This window comes from Homarus americanus, unplaced genomic scaffold (genome assembly GCF_018991925.1).
Source record: "Homarus americanus isolate GMGI-L3 unplaced genomic scaffold, GMGI_Hamer_2.0 scaffold5589, whole genome shotgun sequence".
NCBI lineage: Eukaryota > Metazoa > Arthropoda > Malacostraca > Decapoda > Nephropidae > Homarus > Homarus americanus.
Window position 1 is genome coordinate 1,958,489 of NW_024736650.1, and position 22,317 is coordinate 1,980,805.

The window sequence follows — 22,317 nt, forward strand, 5'->3', positions numbered from 1 at the left end:
ATTGCTACACCATGTGAGGCCCCTCATAACACCATCTGTGAGGGAATTACTGCACCACGTCAAGCCCCTCATAACACCATCTGTGAGGGAATTGCTACACCATGTGAGGCCCCTCATAACACCATCTGTGAGGGAATTACTGCACCAGGTCAAGCCCCTCATAACACCATCTGTGAGGGAATTGCTACACCATGTGAGGCCCCTCATAACACCATCTGTGAGGGAATTACTGCACCATGTCAAGCCCCTCATAACACCATCTGTGAGGGAATTACTGCACCACGTCAAGCCCCTCATAACACCATCTGTGAGGGAATTACTGCACCACATCAAGCCCCTCATAACACCATCTGTGAGGGAATTACTGCACCACGTGAAGCCCCTCATAACACCATCTGTGAGGGAATTACAACACCGTGTCTAGTCCCTCATAACACCATCTGTGAGGGATTTACTACACCATGTGAGGCCCCTCATAACACCATCTGTGAGGGAATTACTACACCACATCAGGCCCCTCAAAACACCACCTGTGAGGGAACGGGGCCCAGACAAAAGCCCCTCAGTAAAAGTGCAAAATAGGACAGAAACCTCTTGTTTTTATGTTAAAGAGAGGGTCATTAGAAATATAAAAATATATAGATTTAAATATGAAATTATTACAACTTAAATAATTAGAATATTATAACTCTTTCAATTTTGATATAGAACATTATTAAATAAATAGAAAAGAAAAAAGACGACATATTTTACCTTCATGTTCATTCTGTATTTACTGAGGTGACCCTAGGGCCCAGTGAGGTCACTCAATGTCAGGGGAATAATTACCCCAACAGACAAAACATACGTCATTGCAGATTTAATAAACATTCCTTGTATACTTCTTTATCTTTATAACTATAACAGAATTCCCAAAGGTTAGGTTAGGTAAGGTTAAGTTATTTTAGGTCAGGCTAAAGAAGTGTTCATAAACTGTAAAAAAATACAATAATTATTTTAAACGTTTTTATTATTTCTCCTGGGGGACTTTTGTCCTAGGGGACTTTTGTCCTACACTCGAGAGAACTACTACACCACGTGATGCCCCTCATAGCACCATCTATGAGGGAGTTACTACACTAGTGTTTGCTGTTCAACACCTCAATGCAAAGATCTACGTGAACTCCACTGTAAACATTAATCTGTATGTTTACTGTATGGTCCTCTACCTTGTGGGGTTTGGTTTGTTTGGTTCACACTCAGGATGGGATGGAGAAAGGAAACTCACAATGTGCTCTCTGTATATATGTTGTATTGGATGTACAATGTAGCTTGGTGCTGGGAAGTGGCAGTGTGGTTACAAGCGTGATGTAGAGAGAGCTGGTTGGTGAGGATGCTCAGAGGAGGACAGCTTGTGGGTCGCCATGCTCGCCGGCGGGAGCGAGGGCTGCCAGGCAGCGGCAGAGGAGGTGGTGTTGCTTGCTGCGGCTGTAGCTAGAAGAAGAGGGAGCTGGTTGGTGAGGATGCTCAGAGGAGGACCAGCTTGTGGGTCGCCATGCTCTCTGGCGGGAGCGAGGACCGCCAGGCGGGCGGAGGAGGAGGAGGTGTTGCTTGCTGGTTGGTGTAGGTAGAAAGAGAGAGATCACCACGAGGTCAGGTCTTTAATAGCGGGGGGTAAGCGTGGCTTAGTAGTTGACCCCCGCTCCGTGGGCGGCGCTGGTTGACCTAGACCACGAGGCATACACTGGGGAATTCGTGGGGTCGGCTACTCAGCAACAAACAGCGTTTGTCGGGGAGAAATCCACTACAATACTCCCTCCTTCCCTCCAGGCGGTGTAGGAGACTTGTTGTCTGCAGGGTTGCATGGCACATGTGCGGCAGAAAGGCGGTGCATGCCTCATGTGAAACATAACGGCGAGGGAGTAGATGAGCCGGCCGCTAGAGACAACTGTCTAGATACACAATATCTGTGGGAGTAGAGAGGGAGAAAAAGGGTGTGTGGAGGCGATGAATCTTGTGCTTCCCTCACGGCAGGTACAGAGTCGTCAGATGCGCCTGCTGGGGTGTGTGGGCCTGGGTCAGGAGCAGGGAGTACCTGAGGGAAAAAAGAGGGGTGTGTGGGTCCGCACTCAGGGGCATGGGCCGCGTCGGGAGCAGGGGCTGCATCAGGATGAGCGGCAGGGGGTACTGCTGGGCCGGGGGCGGCGTCGGAGGCAGGACGGGTGTGCTGGGGTCGGTAGAACGTGGTGCTTGGGGTAGGAAGAGGAGCTGGTGTCTGCTTAGAGAAACAGTGCTGCTCTAGGGTGTCTAACCTGCGGTGTAGAGACAGTAGCTGTAGAGCCGATGAGAGTTGCCTCTGTGTGGATAAGCCAGTCTTCCATGTTGCTTTTAGACTGGGAGAGTGATTGGTTTCTCCTCCATCCTGTGTGAGTGCAAATCTCCGGGGGTCACCATTTGTGGGTTTACATGAGATGTTTCTCCTCCATCCTGTGTGAGTGCGAATCTCCGGGGTCACCATTTGTGGGGTTATGAGATGTTTCTCCTCCATCCTGGGGAATTCGAGGGTCGGCTAGTCAGTGACAAGCGGCTTTTGAAGGGGAGGAATCCACTACAGTTTTACGTGATGGAATAGATAAACATGAATTTTAAAGAATGAAAATAAAAATAATCCAAATGAATAAACAAATAAATAAAATATTGTAATATGTGGAGGCCCCCAGATTGTGGAGGCCCCTGGGCAGCTGCCCACTTTGCCCACTCCTGAATCCGGCCCTGTGCCTCCCTCCCCCCATGTGACATCGCAGCATGCACACACACACGCGTCTGATGTAGCTGGTTGACTCCACCGTCACTCGACTGCCTGGCTGAACTGTGGCATCACTTAGATGATGGTTTGTGTGTGGAAGGAGTTTTTCTGTACATAAAATATATGCTATTGTATTTTATGATATGTTATGTATCACTTTTATTGCTTATCATAGCATTTTTTTTAAAGCAGTTATAGCACTACAGATGTCAGACACATAAATAAATGGCAGTTGTTGTCGAGGGATCGATCTCTCACTCTTTCTCTACCAATAGTGGTGTCCCACAGGGTTTGCTCTTTCACCTACTCTCTTCCTTCTTTTTATCAATGATTTACATCACACTACGTCTAATTCTATCCATTCTTACACTGATGATTCTACTCTTCACTCTTCTTCACATTTTACCCTTCCCCCTAATTCTCAAACTAGATCTCTTTCTATAGCTAATAACGTTTCATCTATCAATGCGGATCTGTGCAGCATCTCCGAATGGGGAGGTATAAACTTGGTTAAATTCAATAGTAATAAAACTTAGTATTTACCAATTACACTTTCCAAATTAGATGATCTCCCACCAATCACATTTCAGGACGCTATCATTCTGCCAAATTCTAAAATAGATATGCTAGGCCTCACCATTTCCTCCTCTAATACTGTATGTCATGGAAGCCACACATCCACAACATTACTAAAGCTGCCCCCCGAAAGATGGGAATACTGTACAGATAGCTACTTCACTCCTGAGAAGTTGCTTCAAGTTTTTAAAGGATTCATTCATCCTAACTTAGAGTACTGCTCTCATATCTGGGGTGGCTCTTCTGTCCAACTGATAGATAGGGTGGAATCAAAAGCATTTTGTTTTATTAACTCTCCTCCTTTAGTTGATAATCTGTGTTCCCTTTCTCTTCGCCTCAATGTTGCTTCACTTTCTCTCTTTTACAGTACTTTAACGGGCAATGTTTGGTGGATTTGGTATCTTGTGTACCACCGGCAAGGCCGTGGGCTCGTAACACTCGTCTTGCCCGCGGTGCCCAACGTCTCTCTGTGGATGTCGGTAACACTAGAATAACCCATTATAGTATATCCTTCTTTCCTCACACAGCCAAACTTTGGAATGCTCTGCCTTCTTCTGTGTTTCCATACTCATACAATGTCTCACTTCAAAAAGCTGGTTTTCCGGCATCTTTATGGTGTACCTGTAGATTAATATAATCTTTTTCTTTTCTATTTTAAATTTCTTTATACTCTTATTTTTTCGGCCCCCTCAGCCCTGTTGTGAGTCGATGACTTGTGCCTGAGTGGGCTATTCCCTGTAAAAAAAAAATCGGATTGTTGGACTAAATTAGAATTTTTACCAAAGGGGACAAAGTTGGGATACCTGGAAGAATCAGATAGTTGGAATTCAGATGAAATGAATTGCATTGTAAATTAAATAAAATCTAAGACATTGGATTTACCGTAATAGTGGAGATGTTCTGCATACAGTGGCTGGTCTGACATGAATGGGATAGGTTGTTGGGTGTTACTGCAGGAATCAAATTTTACCAGGAAGTGCTAAATATTAATTCTGGTGCCCGAGATACTCTGCGGTGCAATGTATAGTACTTTATACCCAAAATATTGGGGAGCTACAGGACCCAACCACAATAATAACAAACACCAGACTGACCAGGTGTGGAGTGCAGTGTGGCCAGTATTACTCACAAGGCCAAATATGCAGAAATTTTCCCAGATAATTTTATATAACTCGGTATTTCCCAAATTATTTTATAATAAATTCCGAGATCATACACGTGCCGAATTACATGAAATTTTGAGATATCGAATGCCGAGTTATAAAGAGTTTACTGTATAAACAAGGTATGTGTTTCTCCCATACATATGCCTAGCAACAGAAGCTGGTAAAAGGAGTGAGTGACCCTAGTTGAGCGTCGTCTGCAGTTGTAACTCTCCTTGTTCCCTGCCATATTTCACTGGATTTACTGTTAATATTAGTGTTTACTTATAGAATAGTACCAATAGTGATTAATCATGGTATTGTAGCTAGGTTAGACTCATCACTGTAACCACCAGGCTACTGGGCCAAGCTGTGAGGTGCTATGGTTGTTTTTAACTCGTATTTTCGGGTAGATATGTGTACAGGAGTTAGCTGGCTTAGTGAAGGAGAGGAGGGGGCATTGTTGGGCAGACAGCAGAGGTATTGTAGCTCCCAGCTGGTCTCTGTTACTATGGTGAAGCAGGGAGTGTATGGAAATGGCAACTGCGTTAAACTTTCAATTAGCTTTATTTACTGGTTTGGCAATACAGTTTTTTTTGTTGTACAATACTGTATCATGAACAGTAGAATGAGTGAGAGTGGCAGAGTGCAGGTGAGAGACAGTGGGTGGGAGAGGGAAGGTGAAATTATGATTTAGGTGGTGATAATTAGTGGTAATGGTGGTGATGGTGGTGATCATGGAGCTGGTGGTGAGAAAACAGAAAGATGGGGGTGCCTTACCTTTCGCTTACCCTTCGTAATAGAACATTATTTTGTTAATCAGCAAATGGGTAGTAAAAAATTACTTTCATTAAATTGGGGATTTCTTCAAAGGATTAACATTCAACGGAAACTTACTGTAAACATAAGCACTGTACTGTATATAAAGGGTACAGCAACATATCTTTTCTAATTAATAAATAGCAAATAAACAATATTGTATCAGTCGTCAGTGATAAGCACGAGGGCGAGAGGTGACACTGCGGGGGTGGAGGGTGGTAAGCACAGTCAGTCAGTTTCTCCCCCCATGGGTCTCTTCCCCCTCCCTCACACCACCAGCACTCTCCTTCTTACTCCAAACTTTATTTAAAATGTTATATAATGTAATGTTGAAGGGATACAGTCCAGGTAATACATAATTGACAAAATATTTATATAATTTGTACAATATCTGGGGAAAAATGAACAAAATCGAATAACTCCGTCTGGTGGTAGCGGTATCCTCATAAATTACCAATGAATGAATTATTATGAACAGAAAATTAATTATATCACATACCGAATAAACTACGTTTGAGTGCATAGCAGTGGAGAGGATGTGGTGGAGGAGGAAGGGAAGGGGTCATTTCTTTAGAATGACAGAATGAAATTCACCATAATTCCCATATTATTTAGGTTCATTTAGTGCCGGGTTAATAAAACTTCATAAAAAAATAATTAATTTCCCCCACAAAATCCCACACTCAATCCCAGATGAACTATTATGCCTTAGTATATTCTCAGTCTCTTGTTACAGAGAGGTAACAGCTGACAACATTATCCCTAATAATGTTGCCAGTCTCACCATCTCTCAAGCACTGTTGTCACTGCTCAGGTGGGTTGGTGCTTACCACAGGGTCTATCTTGAGCACTTAGTAAATATAGTGTAGCATATTTTCAGATCTTAATAAATATTATCGTTGTGCATAATATGTCTCCATATGCCCTGGTTTAGTCACTGATCAGTTGTCTTAGTGCAAAAGTCGTCAAATTGAGCCATCATGTATCAGTTAATTTTAAAAGAGAAATTATAAATTAAAATCTAAGAAAATGGTTTAGTGCTGTTAATGTGTGTGCTGTGTAAGTGTCTTGGCATGTCACCTCACCTACTGGCATGTCACCTCACCTACTGCCTCGTCACCTCATCACCTGACTAGTCGCCAGCTCACCTTGCAGTTACATTTATTTATTACAGTATTATTTACTTTATTAGTATTGTATTAGTATTGTATATACATTTAAAAAATATTTATGTTTGCACAGTAATTATAAACAAACCGAGAGCAGAAAAATCACAGTTGTTACCCAAGCGGTCTTCCCACCCAAACATCTAGCACATGAGGATGATGCAATCTTTCATTATGCTTGGAACCTTTGTCCCCAGGCCCGGAGTAGAAAGGTTTGGAGAGATTTTCTCGTCATTTTCTCAGATTTCAGGTAATTGCTTGTAGGGGTATCGAGATATTAATGTTGTCTAGCACTCAGGATGGAAGGAAACTCTAATGTGGTTTTCTTGTATAATATATAAGTTATATGATAGACAGTCTGGTGCTGGAGATGCCGTGTGGTGGGGAGCTGCTCAGTAGAAGACGTTCGGTGAGTAGCGTGTTGAAGGAGGTAGATGTGCAGGAGCTTCGTTAGAGAAGATGTTGCCTGTTGCTGGCCTCCTGGTTGAATAAATGTTAACAGCGTGGAGCTTGCTGGAGGAGGTGTTGCTTGTTCAGGAAGATGGGCAGAATGAATCTCAATGGAGAGACAGAGCTTATATACCCAGCAGCAGCCGCCAGTCCTCTATGAATCATGTTGGGAAAACCCAGAAAGTTGCCGGTGAGTAGTTTCGTTGCTAAGCAACCGTACCATCTGGCATCAGCTCTCGCTTGGTTGCTAGGAGACGCCAGCGCGTCGGAATGCAGTAACAGGTGGTGGCTGTGGCTACGCAGTTGTAAGCAGTTGTAGGGGAGACGTCCACTACAATACTCCCCCTCCCCTCCCCTCCCGGCGCGACGGGAGGCTGGATGTTGTCCGGGTTGTGTCCCACACATAACACATACCGGGCAGGTGTATGTACGACTCGACCGCTACGTGTAACAACTCCGTCCAGACACAAAACCTGTGGGAGAATTAGGAGGAGAAAGAGGGTTTGGGATTAGAGGAGGTTGTACAAGCAATGGTTGTTGTGCTCCTGCTGCTGCAGGGGCTGCGTCAGGAGGAGGGTCCATGGCAGGAGCAGGTTCTATGATAGAAGGGAGGCCTATTACAGGTTCAGGTTCTATGACAGGAGGAGGGTCTATGACAGGAGCAGGTTCTATGATAGGAGGGAGGTTTATTACAGGTTCAGGTTCTATGACAGGAGCAGGTTGTACATGAGGGTGAAAAGAGGGTGCCCAGAAATGTCGTGGGCGTGGCGTTGCTGCCGGTGGTAACTGCGGGTGGACTGGTGCAGGCGTAGTTTGTTGATGGTGCTGCTGGGCTGGGGGCCCGACGGGTAAGGCGGCGGTTTGACTCGGTCTATGCTGACGGTGTCATGTCTGCCATTCCGGATAATTGTCAGGAACTTTGCAGAACGGGTAGCCACCTGGAAGGGTCCATCGTAGGGGCGTTGTAATGGGTTGCGGTGAGCATCATGCCTGACGAAAACATACTCGGCTGTGAGTAGTGCAGGAGGGATGTGTTCAGGGCGCCGAGTAGGCTGGCGTGGAGCAGTAGCTCTGAATGCAGAAACTGCTTGTCGTAGCTTTTGGAGTAAGTCGTGACGAACGGCTGGAGTGGTTTGGTTGGGATCAGGAGGGAGTGAGAAATCCCCGGGTAGCCGAAGGGGCTCGCCTAGTGTCAGATCTGCTGGGCTACAGTCCATATCCTCCTTGTGTGACGCACGGATGCCGAGGAGCACTAAGGGAAGCGCATCAGTCCAGCTGTAAGGGTCGTGCTGTGCCTTGAGTGCGTCCTTCAGCTGCCGGTGAAAACGTTCTACCATGCCGTTGGCTTGAGGGTGGTATGCTGTAGTGCGTAGTCTAAACGTGCCGAGGAGCTGTAGGAGGTGCTGCCAGAGTTGTGACTCAAACTGTACTCCTCGGTCAGTGATTACGGTTGCGGGGGGGCCAAAACGGGAAACCCAACCGGACATGAGGGCGCGGACAGTAGTCTCTGCTGTAGCGTTGGGCATGGGAATTGCTTCTGTCCACCTGGTGAAACGGTCGATGCAGGTGAAGATGTAGGTGCTACCGTAGGATGATGGTAGAGGTCCCACGATGTCGAGGTGTACTACTTGAAAACGGCCTTTGGGAATAGGAAAGGCTTGTAAGGGGGCCCGTATGTGACGATGTATTTTGGAGGACTGGCAGGCCAGGCACTGGGCAGCCCATTTCTTAGTATCAGACTTGATGCCGGGCCAGACGACACGTTGCGTGAGGAGGCGCTGGGAGGCCCGCACACCCGGGTGGCTGAGACCATGGATGCGGTCGAAAACAGCGCGGCGGTGGACGTGAGGCACGAACGGTCTAGGCTGTCCACAGGATACGTCGCACCACAATTTTATCTTTGTGCCAGGAACAGGGAGTTCTTGGAGTATGAGGCCTGAGGGGGATGTCTTGTATGCTGCCAGGTCTTCGTCTTTCTCTTGAGCCGCGGCTAGCTGCCCATAATCAATGGGTGGAGATGAGGGAAGAATGGTGGATATACAACGAGAGAGGGCGTCGGCGATCTCGTTGTGGCTGCCTTTAATGTGTTGGATGTCGCTGGAGAACTCCGAGATGTAAGCCAAGTGGCGCAGGACACGAGGTGTATGTGACTGGGAAGCTGAAGCGAAGGCGTGGACGAGGGGCTTGTGATCAGTGAAGATGGTGAACTGACGGGCCTCGAGGAAGTGTTGGAAATGTCTGACAGCCAAGTATATGGCCAGGAGTTCTCGATCAAAAGCGCTGTACTTGAGGTGTGGTGGTTGAAGCCGTTGTGAGAAGAAAGCAACGGGCATGAAAATTCCGTTGATCTCCTGCTGTAAGACGGCGCCCACTGCAGTAGAAGAAGCGTCTGTTGTGAGAGTGGTCCGGGCGTTAGGTGCGGGGTGGGCCAGGAGGGTGAGGCGTGTGATGTGCTGTTTGATAGTGGTGAATGCCGTAGTAGCCTCTTGAGTCCACATGAGAGACTTGTGAGACTTCTTTGGGCGTCCCTTGAGAAGGTCGTGTAGGGGGGCTAGGACGGTGGCAGCTTTGTCAATGAAGCGGTGGTAGTAGTTGACTAAACCCAGGAACTCTCGGAGTTTCTTCGCCGTTTCAGGTTTGGGGAACTCCCTAATTGCGGTTATCTTCTGTGGTAGGGGTTGTATGCCACTGGGCGAGACTCTGTGACCGAGGAAATCGATGGCCGAGGTTCCAAAGACGCACTTAGCAGGATGAACTTTCATGTTGTTGTTCTGCAGGCGTTGGAGAAGGAGTTGTAGGTGGTGGCGGTGCTTGGCAGGCGTCGAAGATGCGACGAGGATGTCGTCAATGTAGACGGTGACAAAATCGAGGTCGCGAAGCATATGGTCCATGAACCTCTGGAAAGTCTGTGCTGCATTGCGTAAGCCAAAACTCATGAAAGTGTACTCGAAGTGTCCGAACGGAGTGGTGATGGCTGTCTTCAGGGTATCTGCCGGTGCTACTGGGATCTGGTGGAAGGCACGCTCCAAGTCGATCTTCGAGAAGATAGTCTTGCCATGAAGTTTGTGGTGAAAGTCCTGGACATGCGGAATAGGGTACCTGTCAGGTTTGGTGACGAGATTCAGGGCTCTGTAGTCGCCACACACCCTCCACTCGCCGGGTGTTCACTTAGGAACCATGTGAAGAGGCGATGCCCAGGGACTCCTTGAAGGGCGAATGATGCCGTCTTGCAGTAGTTTGTTGAATTCTACTTTGGCTGTGTACAGGAGCTCAGGGCGCAGGCGGCGAGGGCGTGAAAAGACTGGTGGTCCTTTGGTTTCGATGTGGTGGAAAATTCCCGACGTAGGTGGTGGGGGTAGGGAGACTCGGGGTGAGAAAAGCTCCTTGAACTCGTCGAGCAGGGAGAATTCGTTGGAAGGCGCAAGACAGGTGATAGCGTCCGTGTGTCTGGCACGAGAACCCTGGATCTTGCGTGCTGCAGGCTCATGAATGAGGCATAGATGACTTGGTTTGACGCCGAGCTTGTGGAAGGTGAGGAAGTCGAAACCAAGGATGGGTTGAGACACGTCTGCTATCACGAATAACCAACGCAGAGTCTTGGGCAGACCGAGGTCTAAGGCGAGGGTGCGTACGCCGTAGGAGGCGATGGAGGTACCGTTGGCAGCGAACAGGTCATACGAGGGTTGCTTTGACTTGTCTCGTAGTGAGGGAGGGATGAGGCTGACCGATGAACCGGTGTCGATGAGGAAATTCTTGCCGGAGGTGCGGTCGGTGACGGGCAGTAATGAGACGCCTGGAGGGACGGAGGCTGAGGTGTCTACCAGCCTCCGGTGTTGCCGTTTCCCGAATTGGTGCAATAGGGCTCACAGTTTCGAGCATTGCGGCCGAAAGTCTGGTGATACCAGCAGAGGGTAAATTTGTTGTGCTGGGGGTTGGCTGCTGTGTGTCGGAACTTGTAGGGCGTAGTGTGTGAGTCAGGAACCGGCGCAGCAGCGGGTATGGAGGAGCAGAACTGCTCAATGGTGTCCATCCTGCGGTTCAAAATTTGCAACAGGTCCTTGATGTCTTGTGAGGTATTGCTCGGCTGAGGGGTGTTGACCCGGCTTACAAGTTCGATGGTAGGTACTGGTGTGACCGTGGCGGCAAGGGGTGCAGCAGCGCACTCGTTAAAAATTCTATCTGCCGCGGTTGCATATAGTTCCGGTGTCGTAGAGTAATCTACTGCGGACAGGATGTTGCGTACTTCTGTGGGTAGCTTTTGTGCGTGAAGCTGGCGCAGGATAGAGTCGGGGAGTCTGTCTGTGTGACGGGAGTTCAGCCGACACATCTCCTCCCAGAGACGTCCCGGGGTTGAGTTCCCGAGGGAGGTAGAGGATAGATCTTGCAGGAGATTGGGGCTGGTCTGTTAATAACACGTCTTCAAGGCAGCCCGCAGGGTAGCGAATTTGTTGTGATCTGGAGGGTTGGAAATGGTTTGTGAGACCCGCGTGGCCACTTCCGTGGGCAAGGCACAGAGCAGGGCGCAATACTTTTGCCCGTCGGTCGCTCGTGAGCCGGCGAGGGCTGCTTCCACATGGTCAAGCCAGTCCTCGACGTTGTGGTTGAAAGTCGGCAGAGAGATCCGTCCGTCCTCCATCCTGTGTGAGTGCTTATCTCCGGGAGTCACCATTGTAGGGGTATCGAGATATTAATGTTGTCTAGCACTCAGGATGGAAGGAAACTCTAATGTGGTTTTCTTGTATAATATATAAGTTATATGATAGACAGTCTGGTGCTGGAGATGCCGTGTGGTGGGGAGCTGCTCAGTAGAAGACGTTCGGTGAGTAGCGTGTTGAAGGAGGTAGATGTGCAGGAGCTTCGTTAGAGAAGATGTTGCCTGTTGCTGGCCTCCTGGTTGAATAAATGTTAACAGCGTGGAGCTTGCTGGAGGAGGTGTTGCTTGTTCAGGAAGATGGGCAGAATGAATCTCAATGGAGAGACAGAGCTTATATACCCAGCAGCAGCCGCCAGTCCTCTATGAATCATGTTGGGAAAACCCAGAAAGTTGCCGGTGAGTAGTTTCGTTGCTTAGCAACCGTACCATCTGGCATCAGCTCTCGCTTGGTTGCTAGGAGACGCCAGCGCGTCGGAATGCGGTAACAGGTGGTGGCTGTGGCTACGCAGTTGTAAGCAGTTGTAGGGGAGACGTCCACTACATGCTCATTATTTCATAATAAAAATTTGCTTCCAGACCCAGAAATAAAATTTTGGACAGATTTTCCAGAAAATGCTCTTGATTTTCAACCCTGAAATTTGTTCCCAAACGTGGAATCGAGTTTTCCAGAAAATATCCAAGCAAATTTCAATTCTGGCCACGAGAGATTCTGACTAATGGAGATATTACTCGTACAGGCAGTCCTCAGGTTATGGACGAGTTCCGTTCCTGGGGATGTTTTTAAGTCGGAAATGCACATGTTGAAACACATGCTATGTGCATACCGTACTTATAGAACAATATTTAAAATCCCATTGCAGTAAAATCTCGATGATACGAGAGGATGTGTTCCTTGGAGTTTGCTATTATAGTGAAAACTCGTATAACGGAAGGTATAATACATGAGTTAAACAGGGATGTGTTCCCGAGCACCGAGTACAGTACTGTATAGTGATGACAGTAAATATATGCGATTCAGTACGAGAGGTCAAACTGGGATAGCAGATTCAAACACTGCTAGAAGGGAAAGGGTGGCTGGGGGAAGGACGGTAGGGATGTAGGGGAGGGGTGTGGGGCCTGGCTGAGTGGCTCACAAACACGTCTCTGAGCATCTACGACATGAGAGATGTCACAGACCATGTCACTGCTTGTTCCATCTACTCGGCTGGATAAACTGAACAACATTGTAGCCAAGTTAGACTCGTCACAACAACCACCAAGCAGGCTACTGGGTCAAGCTGTGAGGAGTTATGGTTGTTTTTCAACTCGTATTTTCGGGTAGATATATGTAACTTTCTTCATTTATTTGTACTCATTTACATGCACACACCATCCTAAATACATATTGTGAAAATAGTAAAAGAAATAATTGTCCTAAGGAAATACCTGTACCTAAATGTACAGTACTAAGTTAATTACTAAAATTTTTATGTCTAGTGCAAACTATGGGATGTTTGTACTTAAATTAATCACTATCTTACAAGAATTACAGCAATATAAGTTCTATTTTGCCAGTCAATTCAGTGACATTATATAAGTGAAAAACTTGAACTTCCTCTTTATGACTGACAAATACATACAGTACTGATAACCTTCTCTGCCCGGCTATCAACACCTCACCTCTCCCTCCCCCATCCTACCAGCCAGGGTGAAGGTGATTTTAGGCTTAAAGTTTTTATTCTATAAAATGTCGCTAACTAGACTTAAGAAAGAAAGTGGGATACTGCAGGATTAATTTGAGTATAAACATCATATAGTTTGCACAGGAGATACAAAATTTATTCCTTTAGTGTAGTACATTTAAGTACAAAGTGTGTACAGTAATATGTTGTTCATAATTATGGCTTTTTCACAGGTAAAACTCTGTAAATTTAAAGTTTAACCTCGTTCGTATCAGCGTATGTTCGTAACCCGGGGACTACCTATCATTTTTTTCTTAATAGTTCTGCTTATTTAAATAATTGTTTTACTAAATGGGATAGGTGGGTTTTAGTATTGTTTAATTTATTGGCAGAAGTCTGAGGTTGTGGAAATTATTCCACTGAGAATCTATGAAATGTTGAAATTGAACCTGACAAGTTGTTTATAGGAGCCTTGAAAGGTGATTGTATATGCAGGTAATAGACTTCTGAAGCAGTTCATTACAGAATGCTTTCACTGTCAGGGAAAGCCACTGTTTTCTCAGTACAGTATATTGTCTGGAATCTTTTATTAATTATCAATTACAAATATGATGAGGATATAATTAACATTGGATATTGAGACGAGTTAAATGTTTCTCATAATTTTCTCTTAGTTCTAATGAATTAGTTTGTAATGAATAAGTTAAGATTGTATTATAACTGTACAGAAAGCCTCCGATAACAACGGTTCTACCAACGACAATTCATATTTATGAACCCTGGTTAATTTAGGACCCAATTCAATTTACGCCATTATTTTCTTCGTATTTACGACTAAAAGAGAATAAAAAAAAATTTCATATAAATAATAACTGAATCCCAATATGCATTAAATAAAAAGCCCTGCGCACAGAGGCTGCCAGGCTGGTGACACCAGCATCACTAGTATAAACAGTCGCAGCTTGGCAGGCCTTTTGTTTTCATGCATCAGAACAGGAAAAGGAGAAAAACTTTCTCAGGTTTCTTATGGCAATTTTGCTTCCCTATTCAACATGAGCAAGACAGCAAGTGATGGTAGTGTTGGTTCAAAAGCTAAAATAAAGTGTATAAGGTTAGCTGAGAAACTAGATGTGTTAAAATGATATGAAAATGGTGAGAGAGGTCTGTGAATATTATATGGAGAAAGCAATGAACATATTTTCTGAAGTGGATCCATTAACAGAACGAAGCATTAAAATTAGCAGGGACATGAAAAATGGAAATGACCTCTACATAAAGATGAATAATGAGAAAAGAAAGCAGCTGTGCAAGGTTCTTTCAACAGCTTTATTATTCGAAGGCCTAAACCATCAACTTCAGCTACACCATCAAATTCAGCATCATAAGCAGCTTCAACAACTTCAAGTTCAGTAACAGTTTCAGCAAAAGCTATGATATCTTCAGCCAGAGTTGAACATGATGACTTCGTCATGAGTAAAAACTCACACATCATCATTGGCTGTCTTTATGTTTCAGACTTTATCACCATTGGTGAGTATAATTTTTGTTTTACATCCGTAAATATTATTTAAAACATATATGAATAGTAAATAAGTGTTGCTTTCATATTCTTATGTAGAGAAATGACGCTATGTGTCCTTGAGTGCTCACGTATTCGTTGGCGTTCCCAATCCGTCTCGCTTTATTTCTTTACCTTTAGTGGTAAGCTACTTCCATTGTTCCATTTATTAACATAAAATAACATGACTTAAAACATATATATTTTAATTTTTTTACATTAATTTTACTACAGCTATAACCAGGGTCTTATTTTCTTCAGTTTCATATGTAGAACCATTGTCACGGGTGTAATCTAACAAAAACAATGTCTCATCTCCTCTTGTGTGTTTTAATATTCTATGTATTATTAATGAATTGTATTGTTCATTTAGCATATATTAACATTAATTCAGTCAAATACATATTCAGTAATAAACAATAATGAATCTTTTGTACATATTCTTAATAAGATAAATGATGCTATGTTTTCTTCAGTTTCTTATTTAGAACCATTGTCACGGGTGTAAACACCAATGAAAACAATGGCTTCCCATCTCCTCTTGTGTGACCATATTATTATTCATTTATATTGTATAAGATGCATTCATAAACATTATTTAAAGAATATACAGCTCCTCCCCGACATACGACCTACTCGACTTACGATCACCCGCACTTACGACCTGCCTCAGTCGTACCAAAATTTTGTCAAATTACGTATTTTCGAGTCCCAACGTCAATACACAGACAAAATTTTCATTTGTAATTCACTTTAAAATGGCTGGCAAGCTTAAAAGTGAGAGTTTTGTGGTGCTGAGAAGTAAAAGAGACACCCATTTTAGATTTTCTATGTATTATTTAAGCATTTTCGACTTATGACCTGGATTTGGGTCCCTAACCCCGTCGTAAGTCGGGGAAGAGCTGTAGTTTGCATTTTTCATTAAACTTTCTGTTTTGTGGGAAAAGAGGGTAAAAGGCCACACAAAAGATATGAAAAGGTCAAACTTTGGAACGCATCTCATTATTATTGCTTTATTTTAATGGTAATTAATGATTCATGATATGATGATTCACCTTACACTGCAATATTGGAGGACACATTACCGTCATTATTTGAGGTTTTACCGTACTGTATTACAATTACCAATATTATGTAACAGCACTGAATCTAATATTATTGTAAAATATAAACTTGTAAATGAAAAGCATTAATACGCTTGATGACATCATTGTTTTCAAGGGCTTTTTATGAAGTAGTAGGACGTGGGTTGTGACTCCCTAGAACGGCAAAATGATTGAGGCCACCAGAGAAGGCAGGCTTATTGTTTGGTCATACGTGTTATGAATATCAGCTCAAGAAAATCAGCTATTGGCAGAACCTCATTGCATTCAAGATAAATAGGATTCGAAATCCCATTCCTATCAAGGAACTAAGCTGAATCTGGAAAGTACTGGTTAAGAGAAAGGTTTAGATTCATACTAGTAGGGGATATGCTAAAGTAAAATTTATTTAGTAAATTTTGTTGTTCAGTTTATGGTGGTAAAATGACCACAAAAGCACTGTAACTAATGAAAAATTAAATCAATACATAAATAAATATATATGCATACTGCATATTTCATCAATATTTTCAAACAATTAGCTCCATAATTTTCATCTTTACTTGTGACACTATTTAGTTATTAAAATGAAAAATAAAGCCTCAAACATCCACACTGAGTCAGTGCTGAAAAACACTGACAAAAGTTTAAGAGACTGATTATATCTGAGGACTTGCACCCACAGTCATCCTTGCTAAACGTTCTTGGGCTGTTTTCACTAATAGTGATCCTATAGTTTCTTAAAAGTGACTTTATAAAAGTACATTCTCTCACAGCAAGTCTTTAGCAAAGTTTGGAGCTAAAGAGCCGAAGGAAAATTTACAATCCTTTAAGGTTTTGGTTTGTGGATTAATATTTTATAGAGGTAGCTCATACATGTAATAACTATACAAAACATATTTGTAAAATAAGTTTTATACTAGCTTTACAAAATCAAGTTTAATAGTTACCAGTAGTTATTATCACATGCCCTAATGTCATATGAAAAAAAAAGGTGAAAATTGATCCAATAGGTATGACTGCCCATTAGGGTGAGTGTGGATACAGTATACAGAATTAAACTTTCAGTACACGGGGCAGCACGGCCGGTACTGCACTCAACTGATTCACCTCAACCAAGTTGTAAACTTAGGTACCCATTTACAGCTGGGTGAACTGCTCAACTGCCACACTTCTTACTATCATATAAAATTACTGTATGCAATTAATATAAGAGAAACTTTCTGAAAAAAAAAATTGTATATCCTATTATATTCCAGCCATTTTACTTAGGGTTGACACATGAGAATGGGTTGTTTAAATATATATTTAACCCTTTAGAGGGTAAAGAATCCCTTAGGTATTTTATTCTGACTAACACCAGACAATTTTATTCAGCTAAAGGAATAATGGTGATGTCTAATAATGTAGATTTGGTTCCATAGGCCTCATTGCTCATTATGAGAAGTAATACTGTACTATACTGTTAACAAAGATGCAGACAAGTGCTGAACTAAGCATATATAAAATGAAAACCTTTCTTTATCTTGGTACATACATGTATATTTGTGAAAATATGGAACTGTGAAACATTTAACAAATATAATTACTGTAATGTTTTAATGGCTAAAAGTAAATACTGTACTGTATACTGTATTAATTTTAATAGACTGGGAAGAAATTAATGAATATTACCAATTGCTCCATAATCAACAGAAGATACAGACTCTGTAAGAGAGCTGCTGTGGGTAGGCTGTGGTGAATTTAAATCACGCTGGTAACCCTCATTGCCACGATACAATACATAATGCTGAATCATGAAGAAAATATCAAATATAACCGAGAACAGGCCAAGTCCAAATTTAGTTGGATCCCCAAATATGGATCCCCAATCATTGTAGTTGTATGCAATAATAAACATCTGAGCTACTGAGAGTGTTCCTCCTGTGAAGTCTAGGAGAATGTTACCAATACTCCAGCCAGAAGTGCTCTTTCTTCTGTAGTTGTAGTAGGCCTGTTGGAGAGAAGAAGATAATGAAAATATAAATGTAAAATTAATTTTTTGACACAAAAGACATTGCAAATAGGTTGAACTGTATATATGTTAAAATATATTCATGGTGTACACCAAAAATGTGCATTAAAATCATGTTTTAAAGCATTTTAAGACATTTTGGGGTAGAATTTTTTCATAGAACATATCCCAACTTCTATAATGAGAGGCTGGGAAAATGTGATTTAATTTGAAAAAAATTGATTAAAGAGAGGTTTGTCAGGACTGGAATCCTTTCATAAATCAGGAATGCCTTTTGTATAGCAATTTTCTGCTAAATAATAAGTACAAGAGATGTTTCTGTTATAAAAATCAGTAAATAAGGTATTGAGAAGGTAGATACCAGTGGCAACCTAGCTGAAACTACTGTTGATGTAATGCAGATACAGTATTAATGTTTTGAGATTAAAATAGTTTTCAGTTCTGAGCAAAGTTTTGGTTAACCTGACAACTGTAAATTATTCAGTATAGTCCATGAGCCAGATGGGGTGGTCATTACCATCTGGGAAGATGAATGCTAACAGTGATGGAAAATAGGTGTGTTATCATGCTTTTATTGTCCTGACCATTGGACCTGTAGTGCTAAAATTACAATGGTGTCTTAAATGAGGTACGGTAGCTACAAAAAAAAAAAAAAATAATGATTTCAGTTGAATCGAAATTGGCAGGAATGTGCTCCAGATGTATCCATACATACAGTATAGTCTCGATTTACGCGGTCAATTGAACCCGTGGAGGTCCGCATAAACCGAGAAACGTGTAAACGAAATAAAAGAACATATGGGATTAATTGAAATAGAGACTGGGCCGACCCCAAAACTACACTTTTTCCTACACAATACATACGTTGTAGTAAAAATAACATCTTAATTTTATGATGGTATGCACACACAATTAATATTTAAGAGAAATACAGTTGCCGGTTAATGTCCGTTCAAATAATGGACTCAACTCCCCCCCTCCCCCCACCCTCTTCCCACGCTCGCTGGCTCCCTCCCTCCCAGGGAAATGTTTGGGGAAAAGGATGAGGCTTTTAGGTTAGTAATAAATAATACCTCAGACTATGGCTAGGATAATATAATTGACATTGCTGGATTCCTTGCAAGACAGCGAATAATTTGAATATAAACGTCATATCTTTTGCACAAAAGATAAAATTTTTGCTCTCTAATAAAATTCTTAAATTAGACCTAAAATTTGTATGTCTAATGCAAATTTTAGCTTGTTTATATTCAAATTAATCACTATCTTATAACAATTCCAGCAATGTAAATTATATTCTGGCTGGGTAATTTCTATGAATTTTATGAGCTAAAAACAAATATCTTAAGTAAATAAACAAATTATACTTCACCAGACACAATACGTACGTTGTGGTAAAAATAACATCTTAATTTTATGATATGCACACACAATTAATATTTAAGAGAAATATCAATAATATTAGGTTTTTTAACACATACGTTAGTAGAAGAGATGGCTGGGTACACGGGGATGGGGGGTTGGTTCTGAGGCAGAGGGCAGATTATTGGCCCCTCACCTGTATCACTATCCACCACAGAGACTTGCAGGGCCTCTTTGTCAAGCCCCTCAAAGTCCATATCCTCACTATCACTGACTTGGGCTGGCTGTGATGGGTGGCGGGTGAAGAACTGGTAATGTTTCGTTGACTGGGCGACCTTGTGTGCACCCTGCCCGCGCCACTTCCCGCGTAAATGATGGAAAATATCGTGTAAATAAAAATTGTCGGTCTGGCAAGGTGCCGCGTAAATTACCAAACGCGTAAACGAAATCCGCGTAAATCGAGACTATATTGTATATATGTTTTATTTATTACAGCACAGAATCTTATATCTAAGTCAACAAATTTAAATATCTTCATACAGTTACTTTGAAGGAATAACTGAAGTTAACTTCATATTTATTTTATATATTATATCAAATGTACTTCATACAACATGTATGTATTACCCAATAGCATTATCTACTGTTTTCTGTTTAAGATACAGTGGTGACAGTATTGAAAGTACCTGTACTTGTATATGCACAAGACAACAGTAGAAGTACATTAGTTTTAACAACTGCTTCTCAATGGAAGGCTTCATGAAACAAGTTTCTGCAAGCAGATTGTACCATCACCATGCAGCCAGTGATGATGCAGAATGACATTTAATCAGTCTCCAAAACTATGCTTCATGGATTACTTTGCTCGAACTTGCCAAAGTCAGGAATCATTATCCACTTCTGGACATTGCAAAGCAACTCACAGAAAATACAATATTTATTTGTTTTGCAATTTGGTAGTTTCATTGTTTAAGATCTACAGTACTTCATAAATATTTTTTCAACTTGCTTCCTCCCTTCTCCCCACTTCCAAATTTAATTCTATAAAATAAACCAAATGCAGTATATGACAAGAAATAAGGAGATACTAATCTGGTGGCCATGTTGATAAAATGTCTAGAATATTAATTGTTTCCTTTGTTTGGAATTTTTTGCTAAAATGTTTGTTTTAAAGCTCAGTGCAAATATAGTGGGGTTACCAGAAAAATAAATATTTAATAGGGATAATGGTAGGTAAACTTTGACTTCCCAGGTTTTCAGCCAATAAAACCAATGGTAAAGCGTGTACTCTCACCACTAATGTCGGGTTCGAGCCCTGGACCGGGACACACATGGGAACAGTGGCATATATAGGGGGGTCACTCGGCCATGGCCTCCCCCCTTTTTTTCACCACTACTACTACTCCTTTGCAACTTCTTTCCTTGAATGCTGGAAACCCTCTACATTAGGGTGTGAGAGCAGTTAAGGTAAAGTAACGAAAAAGGTCTGTTGCTATAACTTACATAAAGCAAATACAGAGTTGATTTGTTAGTTTATTTATTTGTTTATTTATTTTCTTATTTGGTATTATCATTATTGTTTTTTATTTTCTCAGAGGCCAGAGTAGCAACAATAATTTTACTTAAGTTGTTCCTTGTGAGGTTGGCGGCACTAGTATAGAAAATGGATATCATCCACGTCAAGGACGTGAGTTCCCCTACTGCAGTGGTGTTGTTCTGTGGCTCGTGAATGTGGCAAGCCTTGGTAACTGAATTATTATATATATTTCCATCTTATTCAGTGACTGAAATGATAAATGTGATGATGCTACATGAAGAATTCCAACATTTTAACCCTCTCAGCCTCGGAGCCTGTGACACATACGTGCATGAAAACTTACACTCAGCCTCGGAGATTGGTGCCGAAAAATCTTTAAAAAAAAAATATATTGTTTAGGGCTCATTTCTCTGCCATGGAATTTTTTATTAATTGTAATGGGGTCTCTTCTATCGTAAAATTGTCTGAAAAATTATATGAAACCATAAAAAATATAAAATTCTTTAAATTTAAGCCACTTCGAGTATAATTTGAAAAAGTAGGAAATTGTTTAGTAACATCTCGATTTCCATTCACATTTTCCTTGTATGTACTCTTGTATTATGGTGTTCATTGATATGTACGATATACCAAAATAAAGAACAAAGCATGTAGAATATCGTGGTATAAGGAAAAATAATATACAGTAACACAAAAACTCGAGGGATATTTAAAGGGCCGAGCGGCACACCCTCTTCTCGCTCTAATGGACAGAGCGACACTGGCTTCATGCTGCGTTGCCATGCACACTATGACCAAGACCATCTTGGGAAGGTAATAAGGCCCATACAATAAAGACGATGTCTGTCAAATGGTGTCCAAAGTTCAGTCAGTTTCACTGAATAGTTTTAGAGTTATTTGAAAATATAGCCCATTGGGCGTGCTTTATTACTTTATTAATAAAGTACGGACTTGAGGGTAGAATGTCACATTTTAATAAATTTGTTTCTGATTATTTGTGAGAGTATTTACCATTATTATTTATTTGTACTGTACAGTATATGTTTTGTGTGTGTGTGTATGTCTACACACACACACACACACACAGCTCCTCCCCGACTTACGACGGGGTTAGGGACCCAAATCCAGGTCGTAAGTCGAAATGGTCGTACGTCGAAAATGCTTAAATAATACATAGAAAATCTAAAAAGGGTGTCTCTTTTTCTTCTCAGCACCACAAAACTCTCACTTTTAAGCTTGCCAGCCATTTTAAAGTGAATTACAAATGAAAATTTTGTCTGTGTACTGACGTTGGGACTCGAAAATACGTAATTTGCCAAATTTTGGTATGAATGAGGCAGGTCGTAAGTGAAGGTGGTCGTAAGTGCGGGTGGCCATAAGTCAAGTAGGTTGTAAGTCGGGGAGGAGCTGTATATATAATACAGGTAAAAGAAATAATTGTCCTAAGGGGAAACACATAAAGGGAATATACAATAATGTACATTTCTTTGTATACAATACTGTACATTTCT

The 22,317-nt window shown here is 42.1% G+C and overlaps 1 protein-coding gene across 1 annotated transcript in view; it reads right to left on the reverse strand.

Moving 5' to 3' along the window:
• Positions 1 to 16,281: 16,281 nt before the first annotated feature.
• Positions 16,282 to 22,317, reverse strand: part of LOC121872270 (cystinosin homolog) — a 32,605-nt gene continuing 26,569 nt past the window's right edge. Inside the window, exon 2 of the mRNA XM_042374935.1 lies at positions 16,282 to 17,886. Within this exon, the coding sequence (XP_042230869.1) occupies positions 17,554 to 17,886 (333 nt within the window). The 3' untranslated portion in view covers positions 16,282 to 17,553. The remainder of the gene's footprint in view (positions 17,887 to 22,317) is intronic.